At 41.4% G+C, this 27,259-nt stretch overlaps 1 protein-coding gene across 2 annotated transcripts in view; it reads right to left on the bottom strand.

Moving 5' to 3' along the window:
• The window catches only part of efna3a (ephrin-A3a), a 72,707-nt gene extending 53,292 nt beyond the window's left edge, over positions 1–19,415 (bottom strand). For both annotated transcript variants that reach the window (XM_005740658.2, XM_005740659.2), the window contains exon 1: positions 18,803–19,415. In XM_005740658.2, coding sequence (XP_005740715.1) covers positions 18,803–18,912 — 110 coding nt within the window. In that variant the 5' untranslated portion in view covers positions 18,913–19,415. The remainder of the gene's footprint in view (positions 1–18,802) is intronic.
• Between the last annotated feature and the right edge of the window lie 7,844 nt (positions 19,416–27,259).

The raw sequence follows: 27,259 nt of genomic DNA, 5'->3' as shown, positions 1-27,259 counted from the left end.
AATGTTAACCCCCAGCAAAATGTCTAGCCTGCCACACATAACTCCTTAAATCTCTTAATTTTTGTGACTGCCTGCATTAAGGCCTCATCTTATAGCTCTTCCTGCTGTCTCAGCATCTCACAACACTAACATTGTGTTAGGAAGCATCATAACAAGGGCTTGTGGACACTGTAGAGAATTAAGAAACAGCTTCAGCGTTCTATCAGGTTAATAAAAAATGACAACCGAACCTATCTGCAGATATCTGAATGAGCCCAGTTGACAGGTCAGATAGGATCAAGGTGCTTCCTCACCCACCAAGCCAATCTTCTGGCCTGGGGATGGAAACCAGCGCCCACGCTGCTTGGCTTCCAGTTACCAACGGCCTGATCACATTGAGTATTCACTCGCCGACTGCGGGGCTGATTAAATCTGTATTTAATTGGATCAGATCTAGTCGTGATGAAGCGCTCCCCCCGGCGTTTAACCCACGGTCCTCTGTCAAGTGAGAAGGGAAAAAAATACTGTGGGGGAATTAGGAGCGGGAAATGAATACCAATGATAGGCTGTGCTAATAGCACAGGAGGAGTGGACCACACCTGCAGGGCTTTACAGAGAAGAATCAGAGTTACCGGATTTTCTGTCTGTGTGAATGTGTGTGTCCAAGTGTGTGTGTAGCTCTTTTCTTCCTTGATTAGTTAGACATTAAGTTATTTCGGTGGAAACAAAGACTTTTTTTTTGTGGGGGGGGTGTCTTTGATGAGCTGTTTTATAAAAGCACCACATCACTAATAACTAAACAACATTCAAAAAATCTCCTCCAATCAAAACTTTAATCAATTTGTCATGATTGCTCTGCATGTATTTGAATTAAAAGATGTGCAGAACAAATGCAAATTTGCATAATTTCTCAATACTCAATACAATTTTACAATTATCGCCTTGTTAAGAATTCCCAGTCAAGCTGAACAGTACTGTCTGCATTGGCATGTTGGCGTGTATGGTAGATGTAAAGTGTCGGCAAGTGGATTTACAGCGTATCTTGGTTTAAACCGTGAGGCTTATGGAAGATTTGGCATTTGGGTTTATGTGGTAAAGAGGGAGATGAGGTGTCTGCACAGAGACTGATGCCACATCTAAGATAAACTACTCAGTGGCAGGAGAAGCATCTCAGAGAATGACAATATACAGTGTAATTCTCCCTTACAGGTCACACCTATAGTATGTGTAGTACTACAGATGGATGACTCATTTTTTTTCTCTTTGTTATCCAGACTTGTTTGCATGGACAACATTTATTGTAGCAGCCTGAAGTCATAAGAGAGCAGGGTTACACATACTGTAAAACCAGCCCTGTACAGCTGGCTATTAAACTACGGCACGTCAGTAATTAAAAGTTTATTGCCTTGCTCAAGGGCACCTTGGCGGTAAATGTTAAAAAAAGGCTGAAGTTTTCTGCTTTCGGAGGCTTATAGCTGGATATTACAACAGAATAGTGCAGCTGGACTATTCCATAAAATTCTACTCAAAGACAATTTCTTTCACTTCCAGTGGCAACATCTGAAATTTGTTTTCACCTCTTCAATACAATCAGAAGTAAGACCATGAAAAGAAAGACTGTGGTTATAGTAAGCCATAGTTAAGGTACAGCTGAGGCTAGAATACTAAGATACAAAAAGGGAGATATTAATTATGTATGGTAAAATCTCTAATGTGCTGCATGAAAGATAGATGTATCGTTATAGTCATCCACCTCCACATAAACAACATGCTTGTTCAGTATAATAGCGTCGGAGTGTTGTTAAATATGGATGCAATCCCTAAAGGTACGCTTTTCATATTTTAACTAGTAAGCTTCGGTGTTATTTATAAATGTTTATGATTAAATTCTTGAGTAACTTACTGGCAAAACAAATCAAGTGAAATTCTTTGGAACATTTGATTATTTGTTGCAGCATAACAGAAATTTCTCATTTTTGTTTTGCACATACAACGGCAATTTGAATAACTATTGGTTTTAAATGTGATCAAAAAAGATTATGTTTCCTTCTCAGTTGAAAAATGTCACATGCCAAAACATGCCAACATTATGTCATTGTCGTTAGTCATCATATACAGAGAAGTACATCTAAGTGTCAAGCTCCTGTGCGCCAGTATTTCATAAATTTCACTGACTGGTACATGCCCATGCTACAGTATTGTTGTGTCTGTTTATGCAGTTGGCAGAGTGGCATACTTAATCACACTGAGAGTGGATGCTGGTTGTTTTTGTATTTGTTGTTTAAAATTTTCATTTTAGCTGGCTTTTAGACGTTTAAACTGAAACATTTGTGGGTATAAATGAGTTGTTATTGCTACGTTAAAACAACCGGATTCTTTCATAAGGTGTCATAGATGCACAAGTGCAAAAACAGGCCATGCTAGCCTTTTGGTAAGCAAAACAATGTTGTCATAATATCATTTAGATATTACTGTCATTAAATAAAAGTTACATGATGCAAAAATGCTAAAAACGAATTCTTTTAGGATGTTGCTAGGTGGTTGCTAGGCAATAAAATGCCCCATTATATCTGTTATAGATAAGAACCTTCAGTGGCTTAAGTGGCCAAGTCTGGCAGCTCAACTCTTGGTGGGCCTACGAGGAGTTTGTGGACAAAGTAACAAACGAACACACTGACGGAGACTTTGTGTTTTATGGTGTGATGTAGGTAGTCTGCTAAACCACAGACAGCAATAGAAAGAGGCACGTTTCCTGCATTAAAATCTATGAGAAAATTCTGTAACGACAAAAATTATAACAGAACTACAAATTCAAACTTTAAAAATAAGTCAGCAAGCGCTATTTTATTAGATTTGACTTTTAATTTTATAAATACATTTTATGGCCCTGTGAAAAATAAAATAAAAGATCATTTCAATAATGGTTCAAAATGACTGACCAAATAAATGCCCAGCTGGCTTCAAGATCACGGCCAAGTGATGAGTCCTGAAAAGACATAGGCTAAACTTAAAATGCCTTATTAGCTGAAACTCAACAAGGAATTTTGGTATTTGCCCAGTTGTTGGCTCCTTCAGTGGTGCCTGTTGTTCAGTCAGCTTACAAATGTAAGTTGTGAGTATTGTTAAAAAATATTCATAAAAATTAGGAGAAACAAAAACAGAGGCCTGCTCAGATAAATATTTTGCAGGGGCAACACCAGCTCATGTGAGTGGAAGAGGAGAAAGAAGTTGTATTAAGAGGAAGACAGCAGAAAACAGAAGCATGCAGAAGAGTGTCGAGGATGGTTTGGGCACGCAGGAGTTCTTCACAGTTGGGCTTACATTGCCAACAGAGCGATACGTAGGTGTGAGGAGGTTGAGCATCTGTGGCAAAACTTACTGACAGGATGTCCAGTGATTCCCAGCAGTATTGTGTTATTGCATTACGTTACTGCACACAGTATCTCCTAGTAGTGGTTTGCCACAGCCTATTTATAGTGCACTTTGGTTTGGCCAAAAGTGACGAAAAATTAAATTAAAAGATTAAAAACTGAGAAAGCAATTCCCATCTATACAGGCACTCCAGAAAAAAACTGCTGTAAACAAAGGATGCTTTCAGAAATATAAATGATTATTTATTGGCCCCAAATGTATTCTGCAGCAGGACAACGACCCCAAAAATACAGCAAAAGTCATTAAGAACTTTCTTTAGTAAAAAACAACAAGAAGTTGTTGTTGTTGAAGTTGAATTTTTCTTTTGTTCATTCTCTGCATTTTGTTGATTGATGAAAATAAATGATTGACACTTACATTTTGGAAAGCATGCTTTGTTTCAGGAATTTTCTCTCACCTGTAAATCCTCTAATTCCTAAACCTCTCCCAGCTTCACATCACACTTGGCACACGCCCCCAGGAATTCAACCATAGAAGAAGTCCTAAAGGGCATGAAATTATTTGGCAGTTCCTGGGACTAAACCAGAGGAAGGCCAAGTGAAGTCAAATACTCATCTTAAAACTCCAATATTTTTGGTCAGACTTGGTTTGGGAACTCAGGTGGCTTTGCCAGCAATACATTAGAAGCACAGCTTCAACAAACAGGTTTCAACTGTTAATCATCTCAGACATCCAACCTTCCCATGAGGGAAATTATAATTATCTTTTTCGAGCATTACGTGCGTCACATTATTTTTACAAAGCAGAATGCAGAACATTGTGCTCCGGAAATCGGGGCAGTTAATTTTGACACACAATAGCAGTCAGTTACAATAGAAATTCAATATCAGTAAAAACATCAGAAGATGTTGGTGGCACCGACGTATTCATGGACACAAAAACTTCATTTTGACAGTTTTGGATGAGTTACAGCCTTTTGTGGGTTAACTATAGTGTTTTGCTGAACACATGAACAGTTTTGGGAAATGCTTTTTCTGTTGCTGAGAATTCTTTTTAAAGTGTTATGAGATATGTGCCAAAACAATTAGGGGAAAAAAACTTTCAAGCTTTATAACATTTTCTCTCTTGCCTATTTTAACTCAACAACAACAACAAAAAAGGAATCACTGGTGCTTTTTAATGGGGATAAAAATCCAGAAAAAAGCTACAGTTCTAAGTTTTGTTCAAAACAAGTTTAAAATTGAAGTATTAAGGCAATGTTACAGTATTGCTTAATTTCTGATATTCAGAAAAAAGCCTCCTGACCAGAAACTACTTGAAAAACAGAAGATGCCTGGTAGCTTATTAAACATCTTGGTCACAGATAATCCTATTGTAATGCAAATTTGCCTATTTAAGTTCCAAACATTGGTGCAAAATGTTTTCTATCTTGTTACAGACAGATGCGCTAACCTGACTCAGTCAATGCCATTACACTATCATGAGTTGCTTATTTAAATGCAATCCGAGAGCCTGTTTACTTTAAGTGACCTCCCTGGGTCTCGGTCGACAGCGAGTGGAGGTTAGTGATTAAAGGTGTCGTTCCACCCGCTGACCTCGGAGGTCAAAGGAATTCTGGGTGAATTACTTCGCAAAAGGCCAGACCTGTATCGAACGCCTCGGAAAGAACGGCAAGGTTGATTGAAAAATGGATATTTGCATACAAGCACAGGCTGGCAGAGCAGAAAACCCTGGCGCTCTGCTCGGGTTGAGGTGGCAGCGGTGGAAACAAGTCCTCATTAAGGAGAAAAGCATCATTTTCTAAAGCTCCGAGCGCTCTCTCCCTGTCTCTAAATATACAATAGGGCTGACACTAGTTAAAAAATAAAAAAATGAAACCTAAATAACTAAAGAAACCTGTGCTGCATGTTTAAAATTAACTCAGCTCCACTCATAAATAATACATATGATGATAGATTGCTGATGAACTGTCTAATGAAGAGGAGGTGTGTGTTGTGAGGGGGTGCGGGTACTGGTTTTCGCTGACGCACAACAGTTTTGGGGTTTTTTTAGACTTAAAAACTGAGACCGCACACACACATACCACGATGCAAGAATGCTAATGTCTCTGGCATTTCTGAAACTGCCGTTATCTTTCTAGCACTGCACATTAGGTAGAGATATCGTTTCCTCCACACTCGTTTCCCTCCCTCCGCACGGCGTGCGCTGGAGGTTCGAATCAAAACTTAATGGAACCTCTAATTTGAGCAAAAGTTCATTCCCGTTAAGAAAATTAAAGCCTGCTAATTAGGGATTACAGGCTGTTTTATGATTGCAAATGCCAAGTCTGAGGCTGTCACAGATTTTAGGGAATCTTGAAGACGAGTAAAACTTTCTTTCAGCAGACAATTTGTGTTGACAGAAAGGAGAACTTGAGAGTTTGATGTTTCAATTTGCATTACTCTGGATTAAATTAAAAAGCAAAACAAAAGAGATATCAGACAGAGATGTGAATTTGATTATCTACAGTCTCTCCCTTTTTTCTAATTACAACCGCAATGTTTTTAAAGGCAGCAAGCATTTTCAAGGAATAAACCTCCTGGTATTAGACCAATTTCCACAAGGGGAATCCATCTCCTGCAGTTGCTGTGCGTCACTTGCTTTCCCCATCTTCTACACAAAGACCTCAGGCTATATATGTTATTCTCTTCACTACATCATTTAACTCCTAACAATGTGCTCCACTGTTATTCTCGCTGCCACCGTAGCCTACGCCTATACTCACTCTATTTGTCATCTGCTATACGAGGACTACCATATACATTTCCTGCGTCTTTGGCTCCTACCTTCCTGAGAGGCCTGTTCATGGCCCTGTCACTGACTGTCACCTGTGACACAGGCTTCCACAAAAGACAGTGTGTTTCTTCCTTGCATCATGTGGTAAATGAGTGTCACTTCTCTCTCCCTCTTCCTTTTCTCACACTTCCCTTCCCTCTCACGCATGTGCGCGCACACACAATGCGCACACCTGCAGCACCCTCTATTCTCCTTCCTGCTGTAGATCCCAGAGCTGACAGGTGCTTGGAGGGATTTCACAGTCCTGACACGACAGTAACTGAAAAATTGGTGGCTGTGTTTGAGGCATGTGAATAATACTTAAAGAGAGAGGTACAGAGTGAATTACCTGGCTAGCTAGCTAGCTAGATTGATAGATATGCAGACACAATGGCACAATGTCACAACTTTCCGAGGACTGATGTCCCAACAAATGCACTCCAAGGTCAGATTGTGCAATATTCCAAGACGCTGCCAAAAAAAAAAACACTCTACAGGCTTCAGTTGGCATGTTAAAAGTTAAAGCTCATGACTGTCCAATTAAAAACAAACCTGGCTTATTTGGAAGAGCATCCAAAGTCCAACTCCTGGAAAATTGTCCTTTGGACAGACTGACAGGCAGACCAAAGCAGAGATGTCTGGCCATAATACACAACACTACATTGGAGCATGTCAGGACAAATACCTTATATGAAATGTCAAGTACAGTGGCGGAGAGGTAATGATTTAGGCTTGTTTTTCAGCACATGACCAGGGCAATCGCAAGTGCAGCAGCAACTCTACAACAGAATGACTGAAAAAGAAAAGAAACAACATGCCACAATAGCCCAGAGGAAGCTGAGACCTCAACCTGATTGCAATGCTATGGTAGGACGTTGAGAGAGCTGTGCATAAACAAATGCCTATTTTTATTATTTGTTTTTAATTTTAAACCATCTGACAGAACAATGCCACCAGTGACTGGTTTACTGGAGGACTATTCCCCCAGCTCAGGTGTCTTACTACAGCCCTCAACATCAATTACCTGCTTCCCCAGTGAGCTTCTCGTACCACCATTGGACAGACTCCATATCCGTATCTTGGAGCACTGCTGCTACTCTTTATACTGCTCTGGAGATCCAATCTGAGCAGGAGGGCCAGTCTAGCTAGAACCTGTATTACAAACCTTCCACGACACCAAGCTGACAAATGATGCAGAGAAGAACAAGGACTACTTTTGATAACTGCAGTTCAAGACAGAGTTCATCTGCAGGATGAGAGACTCACTAAAGAAGCATCTGATTATATTTATTATTTATTTATTACTGCAAAGTTCTAGGCAAATAAAATATTTGTAGAGAAGAAACTCTGTTATTTATTAAGTCATTTAAGAAAGCCAATGTACTGGGAAAGTAGCCACATGCACACCCATGCATGCTAAACCAGATGAGTGCACATACACTAGCATCACACACTGAATTTGCGGGAAATACTGTGGACCATTCAAAGGCCAGTTTTCCCCATCAGATCAGTGGTATCAGTGTCTATAAATTCATAGTGCTGCATTTTCATAAAAGAAGAATTCCAAACTGTTAACCTACAAAGATAAAAATCATCATCGAGAATCGGCTCGAAAAAGAACCACTGATAATGGACTTGGCTAATCACTGCTAGCACAATATATCATGATATATTTGTCCAATTTCCCAACCCTTGTGGACAAGCAGTGGAAATTATCTGAGTGGGCCATTACTATTTCCTGATTCATAGCCACCAGGATCTGTGCCATGCAAACACTACTCCGACCGGTACAATATTGTGTGTGGGTTCAGAATAGCCACTGTGACAGTTGCCTGTTCTGCTATTTTTCCTGATTTTTCAGCAGTGCCTCCAAGCTGCTTGTTCTGATACAGTACACATCAGCACCACAGAAAAGGTTGAGGTCTTTAAAGATACTCCAATTCCTGACACACCATTAATATTCTCCATGCAGACTCTTCCTCTCCCCTACATACAAATATCCCCTTTTCCCCCCTCCTCCTCCTCGTCCTAGCCTATCCCCCACCTCCACTCCACTGTCAGCCTTTACATCTTAGAAATGCTTTATATCCCCCTCTCACAAGTTCCTTTTTTCCCCTCATTTTCCTCCCCCATACTCACTTTCTTCCTCTTCCTTTTGGTTATTTTTTGTCAGAACTTTTTCTACCTTTTCCTCCTGGGAAGTGGCACAGAATCCCTTTAAGCGCTGCAAAAGCAAATCTATTTATCATAACCATCTATCTCTCACAGTACATATACTTTATCCTATACTGAAAGACACACGGGCACAAAGAATGCAGTGAGAAGGAAAACCACAGCCTCCCTCATGTTCTCACACTGTACTAAGACGTCTATGAGCGAGATGATTTCTAAATAATGAGACGACCTATGTGATTCACTCTTTCAACTGCAATAGAGCGATAAATTAAAGGGAAGGTAAATGGGCGGTAGTGCCCACTTTCCCTCCCACGCACAGCAATGCGGTTGAGCGAGGCAGTCTTCTGGGACTTCCCATTGACTCCACACAAGGTGAGAACGGAGCAGGAACAGAAGGCTGAGCAAAAACACTTCAAACAACACGGCAGGAAGACGGAGAGCGCTGCTGCTCTGCGAGGCAAACGCAGGCGTGAGGGAGACACTGACCAAAAGAGACGGAGAGGGCCAAGACGAGGAGACAGAATCATTACTGTGCTTTCAAAGACAATCAATCAAACAAGGATGTACGCGCACACATACAAGAACCCAGACAGACATTGAGACATGAAAACACCTTAAATGCCACCTAATAGCAGCCAGACAAACACAGAGTGAGAGAGCACAGCAGGACATTGATATTCTATACACCCACACACAGCATGGTGAAGCGCTGGGCTCGTCTCTGTGTGATTCCCAGTTTTACACACCATGCTAGTCTAGACACAGTGCTATGCTGCATTACACCGGTTGTTACCATGAGAAAACATTGCATATACAACACTCACGGTAAGTAAGAAATGTAGCTTTAACACTATGGTCATCGGGGCAGCACTCACAGATGTCTGCTGTACATAGCCCCAAGCTGCTGAAAAGCAGCTGAACCAACCAAATAAATAACTTAACAAACAAAGCACTGCAGCAGATTGGTACATAGCCAGGGGAGATTTGCACAGTTTAATCAGGAGGCATGGCGAACAGGTAGATTACAGACTCTTATATTTCAAGAACCTGGTCATTAATACTACGGCTCTCAAAAATTTGCGATAACAAGCAGGGCGCCACCCCTTCTTATTCCTCTACAAATCATCCTCTGAGCTTTAACAAATGCAAATAACAGACTGCGATGTAGAGCTATTTCCCTCATCAACATTTCAAACTGATCAGGAGAGAGCAAAGGACTGAAACATCCCCACCTTCGCCACCACCAACCTTCCCACCCTCGGTGACGGAGGATGCCGGCAGTGTGTTGAGTCATGTCTTGTCCAAGTGCAGGGGAAAAAAACGCAGGTGTGTGAGTACAGAGTCATAATTATGCATGTGCCGTCGCTCATGCATTAACCATGACTGGATTTACACATCAAGGCGGCAAATGAATTCAGAGTAGGTATTTTTTTTATGCAGACCAACACGAGACCTGATTAAATGATGAGGTTGAAGATATGGAAACATGGGTGCAAAGAAAGGAGCAGAGTACCACTGAGCTGTCTGCTGATCTGCTGACTGTACCTCCTGTTATATTACATAAAAGTCTGAACCATTAAAAAAAAGTATTTTTGCCCGTTTGTCTCTAATAAATAATTGCACAAGTATCTCATTGTGGCATAGCTAAGTCTGAGGAGCAGGAGATTATTTTCACCCTGTTTTTCATCCATATGAGTGTGAGATTAAACAAGCCTCATTTCAGTCAGACAGCTGAAGTTTCACATGATTCATTGCAGCAGCAGAATACAGTTTGGATTGTAGGCTCCAAACTCAATTTGCTCTTTATTTGTCAGTTGGGTAAGTACTTGGTTTTCAGTTTTAGCATTCAGGGTTTGGGGTTTGCTTCTTATTATGTGGAAACAAACACCATCTGAACTTGGCCTGACATCTCACAGCATCAGATTTTTTTCTTTCAATAAAGCACCTACTAAAAGATCTATGAGCAGTCCTCTTTATTGAAGTGAAGTCTTGCTACCCTGCAAGAACTCCCTCTTTAGAAAGTGACACACTTCTCGCAGTCCGTATTGTACAGAACACACATGCACATCTTTCAGGCTTTCACGCTCTCGCCTGTCATTCACATTGAAGGAGATGACTTACGTTGTCAAACTGAATTGCGGAGCCGATACCATGCTTTGTTTGTGCTGCTTGGAGTTGCGAAAAGTTCAACTTTTCAAGTGCCAGCCAATCAGATCATGTTTATTTAAATCAAGAATTTTGTAGTGATCAAAGTAAGTCACAGGTTGCCAGCTAAGCTCATGCCAACAACTAGTCAAAGCTCAGACTACTTGCCTTGTGACTGGCAACCACACCAGCAAGCCACACATATGGCATACCCAGCAATTAAATGTACGGCAACATGAGAACGCTGCTTGAGGTATTTTGTCTCTTCTAATTTTCTCAATTTTCTTAGTCAAAATCATACCACAGCCATAATCTTTAATCCATGTATGTGGTCATGCGTGAGCCTCATTATGATTTAGTAACACTAAAGTAGGATGGCAACATCTTTGCCACAAGGAAAAATAGGTGACTGCTTGAGTTTATTATGCTTTTGGAGACAAACTCCAAGTAGTTGCAACAACCAGAGTTTGATACTCTGAGTGACCATGATCAATCACAAGGAGAAGGGACAGGTTGCCAATCCCATCGTGGTGCATCTATGTCACTATTTGTGGAGGAATTCCTGTTTCAAATCTAAAAGATTCTGACTCTGGAATACTAAGTAGTTAATGTGAATTTCTATACACGATGACAGTAAAAGATTTAGAATAGGAAATAAATTGTAAATGGACTGGTTCTTGTACAGTGCTTTTCTATTCTGCTTGAGCACTCAAAGCTTTGTACTTCAAGCTTCAATCACCCATTTCTACAAAAGATTTTATACAAGCACTATTTTCTATGGCTAAGTGTTTTCTATCTAACATTGATACACATTCATGGTCCAGTGAATGTATCGGGAGAAACTTGGGGTTCAGTGTCACGGACATGCAGACTGGAGAGGCCAGGTATTGAATAACCAACCTTTTGATTGGTAGATGACCTGCTCCACCTCTTAAGACACAACCACACCAAACACTGCAACAGATTTGCAAGTTTTGCAGATTTACCAAAGTTAATTGACAAACTATCACAATTAACACATTAATAGCCAACTTCACCCCACTGAATCACAAACAGACTCCGTTTTATTGCCATTTTAATGTTGTCTTGATGCAAAGTCACTTTTGAAGACAGCAGCTCATTGTCACCAGTCATAGACCCTGTCATAATCCCTGTCTTCAAGGCAAACATTTCAATGAAAAAACTAATTGCACATAGTTGCAGTAATTATGGTTGTGCTAAAGTGTCCAATCAATGTCTTCTGTAGTGTGACTGTAGCATTAAATAGACAACTGAACTGTTAGGAAGTATTCAGTGTTCATGAGGAGAATGAGCCATGCCATTTGTGTACAAAGCAGCGCAGCTCAAGTTGATTGCCTGAACTAGCTGGCAGGCTTCACTTCATTTCTTCAGTTTAATTGAAAAAGTAATCACCTGTGTGTCTAATATAATATATCTAATATTAACTGTTATTTCATTTGATTTCATTTATTTTCTTATGTAACTTTGAACTCATGTAGCACTCAAAAACATTCAGCTTTCACAGTATTGTTTATTGGTCCCCCTCAACACAACAGAAACACAACAAGAAGGACTAATGCGTCTATTCGACCTCTTTCCCAGCAATCCGATGTGGACACTGCATACTGACTTGCGTGTACAGTACTATATTTTTCAAAAGCTGAATGTTCCCTGAAAAAAAGTGTTTTATTTAATACCTCCAACGTAATTACCTCAACAAGCACAGCATTTCAATATCTCCGCAGTTTAAATTTGCGCAGCACAGCTCTCCAGGTTCCCGACAACAATCTAACCTTTACTTCTGCCAGTAGGTAGCTTCCCCTCCGATTCACTTGCGCCACACTTTCAAGTTTTAACGACTTTGCTATCATATTTGTAATAGAGCAGTTTCGCTTAAAGATGTACTGATTTAAATGTTCCCTCTAACAACATAAGAGGGATACATTAAGCGGCGGCGGCTGCCGCTGAGAGGTCAAATTACTTTTTGTCATTCTGGATGCACAGAGCACTAGAGAGAGATTTCAATTTTCTTCAAATATTCTTATTACAGAGACGACGGCTGCCAAAGGGTCTCAGACCTTCATATAATTACATCTTCAATAGGAAAAATCTCAATTATAAGAGAATATCTAATTATTACGCTGCCCATATCCGAAATTGCCCTCACATAAAAAGGAATACTGGAGCCGTATCATCCACTAAGCTGTGAGGACAGTTTCCACTTCTCGTAACACGGCTGTTGTTAAGCACCCAAGAGCATTAGAGGGAAGACCTGTCACGGCTCAAGACCTGAAGGGAATGAACAGAGAACAAGATATGACAGAGCACAAACCTGTGTCCTCGCTCGCTGCCTTTTTTATGAAAGGACACTGATAACTCTGAGGGCGCCAGTTGGTGCAAAATACCGCCTCAATTGCCATACCTCAGAAGAGGCCTTCTGCTTCAATAAAAAAACAAATTATTTTGACCAACTGCTGTGGCTGCCATATTGTTTTCCTGGCCATGTAGCTTAACAAGGCCCATTTCCCAAATAATCAAACTCCAGCCAGTGACCATCCACCTATCAACAGCTTTGATCTTTTTCCTACATGGCAGCCATTTTCATCAAAGCAGCAATGTAATTTCCCAGTGGGTAACGGGCACTGCGGTGCAGACTCCCAGTGTAATGTACTGTGGAGTTGCCATTCTGAAGTTGGAAAGCCCTCTTTGTAGAAAGCATTTGCATTCAAATCATTGAGTCTGAAATTGGTTCTACCTGTCTGGGATCAGGACTATCTCCTGTGGGTTCCCACTGCCAGTTAAGTGCAGTTTTTATAAGCTTGGAGTGCAGGAATGCTAATGGCCTTTGATGACATATGAAGAGCCTAACTATGTTTTTCCCTTGGACTCCTCCACGGAAAAAAGCACTCCAGGTCACCTGAGGTAGCTCTTAGATGAGTCCCAAGGTAGCTTCCCATCAGAGCTCATGAACGGGTTATAATGGCCCACCACACCTGCAGATTCCTTATTAAAATGAAGCTCAGCAGGCTTGGAGTGCTTTGGACCTTTAGGAGGATCAGAATAGATATAAAAAAGCCGAAACACCAAGACGGGAGACTTTATTGTAACAGAACAATAGCTGATGTTTTCAGACTTTTCCCTTGGTTCAAATCTGTTGAATTGCATGTTGGCTTTAATCAAACTGCTTGGTAGAGTGTGATTTATGCCCAACAACAGCAGTGGCCAAAAATGAACGCTGTGCCATTTTATTTTTGTTTTTGCAATTATGTCCCTTAAATATATTAAATTTCACTCTTTGTGTTAAGAATTCTAAATCACATGTTTCATATCTGGAAGAAAAGAAAAAGATGAGAGTAGATATTATAAAATATGCGCATAAGGAGAACGTTGTGATAAAGGTTTTTCATTTTTATCTTGTGAAGGAATTGCACAGGTGCATACTTTCCTACAGCTTTTCATTTTATTTTCACATTTCAGAGGAATAAGTTGCATTTACTTTGAGTCTTGGATTTATTCAAAACACATAGGCTACTTTTCTTTCATCCGTGCCTGCACTTGTGTTTTTCTAACCTTTGCTTTCTCTGGAGCTCCTGCTGAAGCTGTACCAAGGCCTTGTTTCACACAAACATAGTTAAGGCCTCTAAGGAGCATGAACCCCGGAGCAGTGACTGACAAGCCCATAATAATCAATTCTCAGGCATGCTGTTCCAAGGCAATACTTGATCTGAGCTTCCCGAGCTTAGCGCCGAATGCTTCACGGCGCTTTACGGACACCACAAAATCAAATTAAAAATGCATTTGGAAATTGATCACCTGATGCACCCGGATTGATTGCTGCTCCAAAAGCAACCAGGTCGTGTTTTTGTTTGGCCAGGTTCCATTCACCTTCCCATACCATATAAATGTATTGATCTGCACACCCACTCTTGGATCTATAAGAACCATTAAATATCCTTTCAGTGTTTCTCCATCTACTTATGTGACTCATACCACATTGCAACAAGCTAAAAATGGTCAGAACACAGCTTTGCAGACCAGTAACCTTTAACCACTTTCCACCACTTCACTTCCAATGAGCGCTGGGCGATGATACTAAGTTAGTCGTCCATTTAAAAGCAGTGCTCATCAAACTAATCTTCTAAATGTCTAAAACAAACGAAATGGAAAGCATTCATATCTCAACAAACAACCTGAATAGTTGGAGAAGGGAATATTCCATTTTAGATATGGAGGAACATGATTAATTCAAAAACTCAAAAGGTCAAATTGCACTTTTCAATCAGTGTTATTCACACACATTCCCTCTCATTTAACATAACTGCAACCAAGGAGAAAAAAAGCCCACTATCTACTGCTGTTTGAGGCGCTTGTGTGGTACAATGAATGCAAAAGAACAAATTGAATGCCGGTGAATAAGATGCATTTGTATGCAAAATTACCAAGACAGCCAAGAGACAGAGCTGCAGGCGGACGAACGTGCATGTAATCAGGTAGCAAATCTGCTTGTCTCCCGTAAGCTCCGTATGCGTCGCCGTGTTTCTCTGGGCCGAGGGGCAGGTGAGTGGCAGCAGCTATTGTCTCGGAGCACTGGTCCACATGAATGACCCAGCCTGTGTCCACATTAGCACGGATCAACTCCTGTGGGTATCTTCTCCCCAGAAAACAGCAGCTACAGCACATTCAGCCAAATAACCGAACTTCCATATCCGGCAAAGCCTGAGCTCTTTTTCACCCTTCCTGACTTTTGACCGACTTAATTAATCTTTCCACTGCTTTATTCTAGTGAAAGACATCTCTGCTTTCCACCTTTCCAACATCTTCACCTTCCATTCCTTTCTATTACAATCTCTCAGTTAGAGCCAGCTCTTCCTTACAGTACTATTCTTCACACTTTGTAGCCTTTGCTTTTTCTCCATCTACCTTCTGAAATGTCCTTATCCATTACCTGACATTTCTTTTTCCCATCCTTCTCTCTCTCATTTCTTCATTTCTCAGTAATGATTGCCTTTACTGCAACTTAATATCTACAAAGTGTTTCCTACAGGGCACCAGGTTTTCCTCTGTCCCATAGGGGACCGCCTCCAACTCTAGCTGGGTATACACACCCACAAAAACCGACCTGGTGGTTAATGAGCCTGTTGAGAAAGACGGCACCTTGACTCAACATTGATCACCGGGCCGCTGTTCCTCGAACTCTCTGGGAAGCTATTTGTCAAGGTGATAATTTATTTTGTAGCACCAGATATACTGTGTGGGGAATTGGGTTGTTTTGTTTTGTGTGTGTGTGTTCCAGGGGCTTGACAGACACCATTTCAGGGCCAAATCAGTCCATAATGTGTAGCATAAAACACGCTGAGCTGTAAATCACTAAGTATCGGCCACAAACAGCGAAAGAAAGCTTTCATCTGGCTGAGCAGGCAAGGGAATGGCGATTTTAGCAAAGAGACGTGTGGCACATTTTCAAACGCAATTCTCTGGTATTCCTTCACACACCCATGCAAAGACTTTTTTGCTCTGGTGTTCTGCTAAGTTAAAAGCATTAGCAGACGAACTATGTGACTTAGTGAGGGAGTGGGAGATTGAATGAAAGCTGCGCTGCTGTTTTCATCACACCCACATCACACCGGGCAATTATGGAGATGCGTCCTGTGAAACCAGCGAGGCCAGACACCTGATGGGAGGAGGTGGCAGGAGTATGGGACGCTGCTTGCGGGTAGGCGAGGCTACCGCAGTGCACCGCTGCTCCGGCATGCTCTCAAGATGTTCCACATCTCCCCCCTCTAATTGGCAGATGGCCTCAGATGCGAGATGATTTAATGGCCTGCGTGTGTGTTTTTTCTTGCCTCAGTCAGCCATTAGCAGGGACATCTGTAACGAGTTGGCCAGGCACACTGCTGAGAGTGGAAGCTGAGGCCAACACTTTCTAATGGGGGGTAGTGCGGTCGTGACGGGCTTGGGCGGTAATCAAAGCACTCCGAGGTATTTCTTGGGGTTATGATAATCGGGATATCTCGTTTCAAATTGTGCGAGGCATGACAAAAAGCAATAATAAATCATCTGATGTTGTTTACCTCAGAAAAGCTGAAAAGAATCAAACAGAGCAGTATTACTGAGGAATCCACTGTGTGACAATCCACTTTTGACTTTCAGTATACCAGAGCAAGACATTTCTAGCTGAGCGTTATCATAAAAAGCCATTTTCATGGCTTTGGCACAAACAGCTTGGCTTCCAAGTGATCCCATTTCTTGCAGCTGTGCCGTAACCATCTGTGCTGAATGCTGCGCTCAAGGGTGAAACATTAAGGCCTGAACCAGAGTTTTGGCCCTAAAGGCCTCTGGTTTCTTTCTCTCTCCTGCTGCCTTCATTTCTTACTGCTCCCTCCTGAGCTTGCCTCTATAACGAAAGCTGGATGAGAGACAGAGCTGCGTTACTGAACAAGCAAGGCCTTCAGCTGGTTTCTGTGCATGTAGGAGAAATGGCTCCAAGCCTTGGGCCTTTTAAGGCTTGATGGCCATCAGTATTCTTGCCTTAGCCTCTGAGGATTTGTCTGCTACCTGCAAACTGGGTCAGTTTTTGCATTATTTTAGAGATTTGTATCTCACTGTGGAAAAAGAAGGTTTTGCACACGCATGCATGTAGACCCACACCTGCACTTTGTCTTTCTCTCTCTGCTTCCTTCCCTCTATGCCTCTCTCTCACACACAAACACACACACTGCATTTTGAATTCATCAATATGTGCACATATTTGTCATTTTAACACATAAATGTCAATTTAAAGCCACCGAATGTGCTAACGCTGTAATGAATAACTACACCGAGCAAACATACCCACGCTGTGAAAATCATTTTAGATGGAGCACACGCCAGACAACTAATTAAAATTGATAGATAGACTACTGTTGATTATGGCACTCAAAAACCCGTGCACTTTTTCAGCACTAAAACGCAACTAAGTCTCCGTTAATACACCCCCTCTCTATTCATGTCACACCGACGGGATTAACTGTAGTCATAAATCTGAAACAGTTGTGAATGTGACTCTGCCATTCTCACATTAATGTTAATGAGGAAGTGACACTGCTGCGGCATCACCTTTACTGTTTCCATCAGGTTTCAGAACTGTTATTATAATGACTATTTTTAAATTCACCCCACTTTTCTAATTCCAATCGTTTACTGTATGTGTGCCCCCAGCAGAGAGCCCGGAAGGCGAGTGAGGGACCAGCAGCAGCAGCAGATGTGGGGGCGGAAATGAGATGCAGAAAGAGGGGAAAAGAAAGGTGGGGGGTGGAATTGAGGGGGACAGACGGGCTGGTGATACACAGTAGAAAAATAAGAGAAGGAAGAAAAAAGCAAAGTATGTGATAGAGAGAGGCGATAGGAGAGACCCGCGTCTGAGGTGAATACAAATGGACAGAGGAGGAACACAGATAGAGGAGGCGAACGAGGAGTGGGGGGTGGTGGGGGAGGCAAAGAGGGAGGCTGTGTGAGGAGAAGAGATAAAAGAATGTGAGAAAGATAAATTTACTGTTGGCTAATGAGAAGACAAAGGCAGTAGAATCCACATCGATCTCTGCCCCACAGCAAGCTGGCTTTATAGAAGTAGAGAGAGAAAGAGAGATAGCAGAGCCTTAGAAAGCTCACCAGAGGTAAGCAACCTCACAGATGCCGGAGGAATCACAGGATGAGAATAAAGTCAGAGGTATGTTTGAGTGAGTGTGGCAAGCATACTTATTTGTAATGACCACACATATACACTGACTTCTTCAAGTTTGAGTGATGTATGTGAATAATGCATTGATGCTGAATGGGGGCAGGGAGGACGAGCAGACAGCAAGGTAAAAAAAAAGAAAAAGAAAACTACTTCAATGACTCAATACTGGGAGCAAGTAGATGGTCTAAATGTGAGACAGGATTCAAATATTTATATAGCAGGCACTTTACAGGCAGGGTGAACACGAGGAGCATCGCAAAAACAGTTTCCCAGTGGAGATGCATTACTGCACTCAAATGGATTAAATGACTGGGAACAAAGGAAACATCTGAAGCTTGGAATTATTGAAGAGATAAAAAAGAAGACACTTATGAACTACTGCAACTGGTTATTATCTTATTATAAACTCGTATTTCTTAAATATAACTCTTGTGGTGTATTTCAGTGGTGGTTCAAGAGCTTTGCTGTAAATAAAAGAAGCACGTCGCTGCAGGAGAAGGTGCTCACACCGTCATGTAAACAAGTTATCGACACAGGTGTGCATCGACAAAGACCAGCATCGGATAATTTGCTAACAAGGGGAGAGAGTGCACCACTTACAGCAGGTTTGAACTGTTCCAGTACACCGCATGCCGATTGCTGGCTCTCGAAAGGTGCAAGTTTGTAAGCGCCAGCGTGATGAGGCTGAGGGAAAACGTTGCGAGAGCCATAATCCCTCCGCTGCTCAGCCAGTTCTGGTGCCCCCTCTTCCTTCTGCGTCCCCGCTCCTTCTGTCCCAGGCGACGCGTCACTCACAACATCCCAGCGGTCAAGAAGAAGAAGAAGAAGACGAAAAGAGAAAGAAAATACGCCTTTTCAAGTTCCAGTTACCTTAACAACGGGTTGAATCGGGGTGACTTGTAAGTGATTACGTGTTCTTCAACTCAAATCCCATTGCGACGAAACCTATTTGGGCATCTTTACTTGTGCCAAATCTATCCGGACTTCTGACGCGTGCCCGCTGGGCACTTTTCAAGTCACACCTTTTGTTTTGTTTTCCCAGTTCTTTCACTAGAAAGGAGAAGTGCAGGTAGATAAACGGCAAGACAGTCTACCACATTCAAAACTAACAGCTGTAAGTCGGTGCTTATTGTTCTCGACGCGCTTTAAAGTCGCATCCAAGGCGCTGGACCTCTGCTGTTGAGATTTGTGTAGCTGTAGGTGACCTGCCGCTTCTCTCATCAGCAGCAGTAGCAGCAGCAGCCACACGCTGCGAACACAACGCTACAAACCCGCCCTCTGACGGCTGAGATGTGCCCACATGTCCATCTATTCTCCCGCCCCCTCAAAACATGCACCGTCTCACAAGAAAATGAAAATATATGCGTAAAAATAAAAGGATCAGTCATATTGTAGTAAGGAATTTGATTATTTAAAGGTAAGGTGAAGGTGATTAAAGGTTTAAAGTACATTGATTTTACAAACAATAAAACCGCTCCAAAAGAGCCCATCTAGCACCACCTATTAATTAGTAAATAGGTCAGAGTCAATCAGTCAGTGCTGCACCCAGTGGATAGTTTGCTCCAGCTTTTCTGCTTTATTGTGTGTACCTAACTATAAAAAATTACTACTGATAGGCAAAACATGAAAAATCAACTAATTTGATGTCACATTTTCCCATTTGTTAACGGGTTAAAAATAATCACCTTTACTTTACTTTGGTCTTTTTGCCCCCCCCAACAGCCTCTCATCGGGTATTGTTTTAGTAAACCTTGACACAGACCATATGGTAGAGTGCGCTCCTTTAAGCACTTAAGTGGTATGTTATATAGAGAGTGGTAATGTGACAACTCTGATATCTAAAATAAAACGGTTTCCATGACTCCTTTCATAATTACAGACCTTAAAAATGCAGTACAGGTCACATCTTGAAAGTTTAAGTATTTTTTTCTGTTTCCATAAGAACAGATTAGGTTCAGGGTTTACTGAGAGATTAAACTGGAGAACACACTGTAAGAATAACATCCCCTCTGGCTGCTACATGACTCATTATTGCATGTTTAACAGTTAATTATCATCAGGCTGTTCACATTTCAACAGCTATAGTGTTTGATATACAAATGGTTGAAAGTTTAATGCAAAGCCACCACACTGTAATAGTGGTACACAGAGCTATCTAGTGCTGGGCTCAGTCATCTTGATGTAAAGCGCCATCGTGTTCAGGACTTCTTTATCAATATTTTTCATTCTGTGTGTGTGTAGATGCACAACGAGTACACAAATTGCACAATCCTAAACAGTGCTTTGAAAAGAATTTTCTTTAAGACTCAGGAATTAAAAGTTTTAGAAAAATTTCAGGTATGTAAGCCAGTGGGCATAAAAGCGATGTCTCATGCAGAAATAATTTTGCTTCTAGTGAACTACATCTGCAAACTTCAGCTGAGGTGGAGGAGGGATACAATACTCACACGGTCACAAAATATTCGACCTTAGAGTGTATATAGAAGATGGTTGTAGCCTCTTGGTCTGAAAAATGAGGCAAATGCGGAAGTGATTTACACCTGTTCAAATCCGCATTTACACAAATATCTAATCAGCCAATCACATGGTAGCAACTCAGTGCATGTAGCCATGTAAACATGTGCACGGTCGATCGTCTGAAGTTGAAACCGAGCATCACAATGGACAAGAACAGTTACTTATGTGACTCTGAATGTGGCATTGTTGTCAGTGCCAGAAGGGATGACCTGAGTATTTTAGAAACTGCTGAGATGTTTCTAGTGGGATTTTTCCACACAACTGTCTCTAGGGTTTATAGAGAAAGTTCTGAAAAAGAGAAAATATAGTAAGCAGGAGTTCTCTGGGAGAAAATATCTTGTTGATGTCATAGGTCAGAGAAAAATGGAAAGACTGCTTTTCAGCTGATAAGAAGGCAACGGGAACTCAAATAACCACTTGTTATAACAGAGTTAGAATCAGAATCAGAATAATTTATTAGTCCCAGAGGAAATGATGTAAGTCCTGGAAAAATAGGAGCTGAAACAGGCTGCATGCAGGCTCGTGTATCCGCACTACAACTAATACAGAAGAGCATCTCTGACTGCAAAACATGTCAAAGCTTGAGCCACATGTGTTACTGCAACAGAAAACCACACAGAAGATCCACGCCTGACAGCTAAGAAAAGAAAACCGAGTCAACAGTTCAGTTCAGGCTCCAAAGGAAAAACATTGTCTAATCTAATGAGACTTGATTTCTCTTGCAAAAGTCAAATGGTAGGATCAGAATTCGGTGAACCATCCTACCTTGTATCAACAGTTCAGGCGGCTGGTGGTGTAATGGTGTGTAATGGTGTGGGGGTATTTTCTTGCCACACTTTGGTCCTCTTATTACCAAGCAAAGATTCTTTAAATGCCACAATCTTCCTGACTATTGTTGCTGACCATGCCCATCCCTTTATGACAACACTGTATCTATCTTCTGAAGGTTGCATCAAAAACTGCTTTCTTGAACATGACAGGGAGTTCACTGTACTCAGATGGTCACCCGATCTGAGGAATGTTTCCAGCACCTTGTTGAATCTATAGCATGAAGAATTAAGGCTGCTTTGAAGGCAAAAGGGGTTCAGTTAAGTATTAACAGGTGACACTAATGAAGGAAAGCGACCCTAATTTCCTTTGATCTGTGCCCCTGAGTTAAGTCTAAGGTCTGATTTGCTAAATTAAAGTCATATCAAATATAGCATAATGTTGGGCCAGCCTTATGATTGTTAAGTTGCTACTGTGAGATTACAGCGTCCTTCAGTCTCTACGTCAGATTCAAGCCTTGCTCTTGAAGTCCAGAGATTGTGTGCTTTCAATAGGTATATAATACACACTTCTTTTACCCAATGGTACAGCTCCTGTATCAAACTGATTTATCTTTTTTGAAATGCCAGATCATGATTTGTGGAAAAAGACAGGCGGCTGAGGCTGCTGAGGTTTTCCATTTTTCCATTTTCCTTTTTTTTTAGCCATCTTCTTCTATTATATTCAGTAAACGACAGACATTTCTACAACCAACATTTCAAAAACTGGACAACTCACACCAAAATAATCTAGAGGGACAAACAACACAACACGCCAGTGGAAAAAAAACAAACATGTATTTTTGATTTGGGGGGTAAACTATCCCTTTAAGGTTACGGCTAGAAATAAGATTCACATTAATATTAGAAAATTAATACAGTGAGTGCAAGGCCATTACAAGTACAGTAATAACACATGTGTCTGAGTAATTATATGTGTGTGTGAGTGTATCTGTGTGCTTATGTGTGTGTGTTAAACAGTGAAATATAGACCGAGGGGGGAGCGTATGAAAATTTGGAGACTTTAATTAACCTGTTTAATTTCGCCGGTGGTGGTTTAACCACTCTATCTAGCCTAATGGTTGCCCGCAGTATTAATGGCTCAGTTAATTCCAAATATTAAGCATTAGCCTCGGTTTGATTAACTCTGCCAATTTCATATCTCATAATGGTGTCCCTTTTTGGAGGGGATATCAGTGATAGTCACACCCATAAACATGGTTGTAGACTCTGTCGGTGCAACTTTTTGCTGAGCGATCCAAACATTAATCTGAATTACCGCCGATGATAAATGAATGCTCATTACACTTCTTAGCCGAGTCCCTGAAGGTCAGAATTTTCTGCGAGCGAGGAGACGCAGCCTGAGTCGGTTGTAGATCTGCTGCCTACTTTCCACTCTTTCATCTCTCATTCATACACACCGTCTGTCTAGTTTGCTCTCGTTTGCTCTCACTCACTCCCTGCTTCTCTGTTGTTTTTGTCAGTGATGACGCCTCTCTTGAGTGCCCTCCGGGCATGTTGCCGTGGCGACTGGAGTAAAGGGGTGGATGAAAGAGCAAGTACCATCACTTTATTTTCTCCCCCAACTCTCACCCCCCCCCACTCCCTCTCTCTGTCCCGCCACCTATCTGTGCAGCTCTCCTGGATCACTCGCCTCCATCCACTCCAACATTTGTCATCCTTTTGTCACCTCTCACTCAGGAGGAAAGAAGTGGTGTATCCACGAGGAGCATATTCTTCCCCCTCTACTTGAACCAATGATCTCTTGCTTCCTGCTGCGGGTCCTGACCGCACAGTACCAGAGAAAGTGAGGGGAAAATGCACAGAAAGACATTTCATATGTTTCGGCTCGTCTCAACCACCAGAGGCTCCGATTTTGCAGATTTATAATGTGCTTTGAGTGTATTCTGATCATGTGACCGAGTGAAGCTTCTCGGTATCATAACTTATTGAACACGTTTGTTCTTTTGCACTGTTTATACGTGTTTATTGCCTCACGCAGCCTCTGCAGCTGCACAGCTTGTATTTTGCTGTAGGCACTGATACATACTATAGTAGCACGGCTCGTTACCTTAACTGTGACTGTGTTTGTGATTAATTCATGAACAGCAGCTATAGGCATATTGATTATTCTGATAATTTTTCCTCATCAATCAACCTCAATGCTTTCATGCATCCTCGTTCGCTCATTATTGATTTCATTCTTCAGCCTACTTTACTCCCATTGTAAGCAACATTACAGTTAAAACGATGTGCTGGTTTGTTCCTCAGCGGGACCTCTTTATTCTTCCTCCTGGCTTCTATCTGTGCTATCTCTAATTTTCTACACCCATCTGTTCTTCTTTTCCCTACGTCTCATTCTGGATTTATCTCAGCTTTAATGTTAATGGATTAAAATGAGGTTGCCTTGATTGAGTTTAATGTCCAGTGGCGGTGTCAGTAAACAACAATTTATTTGATTAATCAGTTAATCTAGTGAAATGTCAAACTTTGAATATAAACTAAGTGTGACAGGAAAAAAAAAATAACAGCAGAGGCAAGAGCCTTTTGAACCTGGTAACGTAGACAAATAAAAAGCGCTGTGTAAAAAGTAAAAGTGTGTATCCCTGTGCCACAGTGTGTCACCTTGTCAACCCCCCTCATCCTACTGCTTTTTTGTTTTATTTGTCATGAACATATATTTTGTAGGTTTAAAACTGTTAGAAAGTTACAAAGTGTGAGAGAAGGAAATGAAAACAAACTGGTGAAAATCTGGAGGCAACATGTTGAGACTGAGAAAAGGAAGGTGGGGAAGGGAGGTATGGAGGCAATAGCCAAATGGAAGCAAGGCCAGCAGTGTTTTTGTTAATGGCATGAAGCTGAGGACAGGCCTTGCCCAAACTCCAGGTGGGCCACCATCGTTTTGTCCCCTCGAGTGTAGTGCTTAACCTGCCTCGCTTCAGTGAGTACCCAGCTGTGCAAATGGCTAATGTGATTGTGAAGATATAAGCCCAAGACAATGGCATCTGCCGAGCAATCAAGAATAATGTTCCTCAGCATCAGGCTGCGATTAAAAGACAGCGCAAGGAAATGGACGCTGGGATGGGGCCTGGAGAAGAGAGTGATGTGCTAAATGGTTGTAAAGGACAGAAGCAGGGAGATGAACTGTCAAAGCAATCTGTTTAGAGAGAGATTAAATACTGGAATAATTGAGGGAATGAATTGACATTCAAAGGTGCACTGCCTCTTAATAAATCAAAGTTTGTTCACCTCTTTAGATCCCCTGGGCGTTCCAGCATTTCTGCATGTCAGCATCTGGGGGTTCACGCCGTCCCAATTCATTCCCAGGGCGTCAATTGCTGATGTGTTGTCACAGCCACTGGCATCTCATAGAAACACCCAAGGAGTCATTGTTGTTTGTGCCTATACTCACCAAGTCTTTGGCACTCCCTCCTGCTTGTAAATAACCATTTGGCAAACCCTTCTAGGTAAGTAAAACAGTTTTAAAACAAATCAAAATAAATATTTTCTTAAACCTGAAAATCCTTTTAATTGCCCACAAATAACCAGCGAGTGAAAACTAGGGTAACAAGTCTAAAACATAAAGCACCAAAACTGGACTTTAACTGCAGTCTCCTTGTTGAAAACTGGACCTCTGCCACCCTGTTCCATTTTCAAACTTAACTGCTCTTAAAAAGAAGACTGTAACCTCTCCAGTGTCCAGTCATCCCACAGCCAGCACATTGTACATCAGTGTAACTCCAGCGGCGCCTGGAAAAACTGAAAGATTTCTTTGGGACACAAAGTCACCATGTTCAGTTCAGTGTCACTGATGGCTTTTATTAATTTACAACATGTTTATTTTTTTCTTAATTCTTAATACTCCAGCAGTTGTACCTATACTGTAGTGCTTGCAAATCCTGGCTGCTTTACAGTGTTTCCCTCTGCAATGGGTTCCCACTTTTCATATTAGTGTCCACTTTTCCTCATTAAATAGCACACATATCATGGATAGATAGATGATGACTTACTGATTCTGAAACAGAGACCTCATTTTCACTCATAAGTGACTGTAAATTGGTCTGATATTCTGCAAATGATATTTCCTTAGATAGCTTGAAAGGACCATTACTGTTTGTGGCCTGTGAAGTCCACCGAGACCAAAAGCATCCTGCGCAGTTTTTGACCATAACAGGCTCGTGTAGCTTTAGCCTGGTTTGTTGTTTTATTTGATGCAAAGAAATAATCCTTCTAATTATGTGACTCTATTTTGCTAAGCTAAATATAATAGTTATTTAGCACCAGGTGACTGTCGTTCGGCTGTCCCCCAGCCCAGTAACAAATGGCTGGTGTGTGTGAATGCGGGTGTGTATGTGAGTGCGAATAGTTGTCTGTGTGTATGTGTTAGCCCTGCGACAGACTGGCAACCTTTAGGGTTAGGGTTACAGGGTGTACCCTCCCTCTCGCCCCAAGACAGCTGGGATAGGCTCAAGCCCCCCCTGCAACCCTGTAAAAGGATAAGCGGCAGAGAATGGATGGATGGATGGATACATATACTAGTCAAAAACCTATAAATGAACACGCAATGGTCCGAAATGCTGGTTTTCAAACAAGATCCTGAAATACTGTGTAATTGTTCACACATCAGTGAAGTATTCTGGTAAAAATCAAAGAAGTAAAGCTTAAAAGAGAGATACTCAGATCCTACTTTTTTTGTCATCCCTTGTTTTTTGTCAGATTGTCCGTTTCCAACATCAGAGATTTGTAGAAAACTGGACTCAGATTCTATTTGACCCTCTGTTGAAGTCATGCTGATACCTTTATGGTATGTACTGTATGTGTGGAACACACGTAAACTCCAGTAGATGCCGCTTCATAATAAAGAAATAATGAAACTGGATGAAATGTGAACAAGGTGTCAGCATAGTGTGGCAGGCCAAGTTCTGGGTCACAGCCCACTTTGTTATAGGTGTGGTAACCCATACACCTTGCAATATTTGATGCTGGTTTCCAAATGGAAACCCTCAGGGGGAAACAAATAACAACTTTGCCAGAAACTTGTTATTATGGACGTGACTGGCGGCAGGAACATTTTGGTAAAAACTTAATGGCTCAAGTAACCAGAGTTCATCTGAAGGTGGACTGAAATAACAAAAAGTCATTTTTTTAAATAAATAATTTTTAGGCCATGTAGTTTTTGTGAAACTGAGAGAAGTAAAACTCTGAAAATCACATATGGTGTATTGTACATATTAACAGAAGGACAGTTTTGTGTTTGGCTGCATCAGGTTTAGTCCGAAGTCCGAAATAAACCCAAACAACACCTTAGATAACTTTAATACACGTACATACAGTAATGGCCTCTTGTTGGAAGACCGAGTGGCAGAGAGAGGGTTAAGAAGGTGGAGGGGTGTCGAATGATAGAAAATTATGTTTTGACAGTCAGGAGGTGGTAGGGCATGGGGAGCTGAGAATAGATGCACTTTCAGTGGCATGAAATATTGAGGAAAGGAGAGAGAAAACAAGAGCCAAGCAGCATGTGTCTGATGAGCAAACACAAAGAGAAGAAATTATTAGCATGACTGTTACAGAGAGGAGAAATATTTTCCATTGCACAAAACCTTCAGGAGGCAAAAATAGAAGAATACAGGACTTTTTTTTCTAGGAAAAAATGTTGGTGAAGAGAAATAAAATAGGATTTCATAATACATCAAAAGAAAGGCAGCTGCATATCCAGTATGATTCATTTTTTCAA

Source organism: Pundamilia nyererei, unplaced genomic scaffold (assembly GCF_000239375.1).
Source record: "Pundamilia nyererei isolate P.nyererei 1_Seehausen unplaced genomic scaffold, PunNye1.0 scaffold00102, whole genome shotgun sequence".
Lineage (NCBI taxonomy): Eukaryota > Metazoa > Chordata > Actinopteri > Cichliformes > Cichlidae > Pundamilia > Pundamilia nyererei.
Note: the sequence above shows the minus strand (reverse complement) of the source record. Positions and strands in the feature narration are given on the sequence as shown.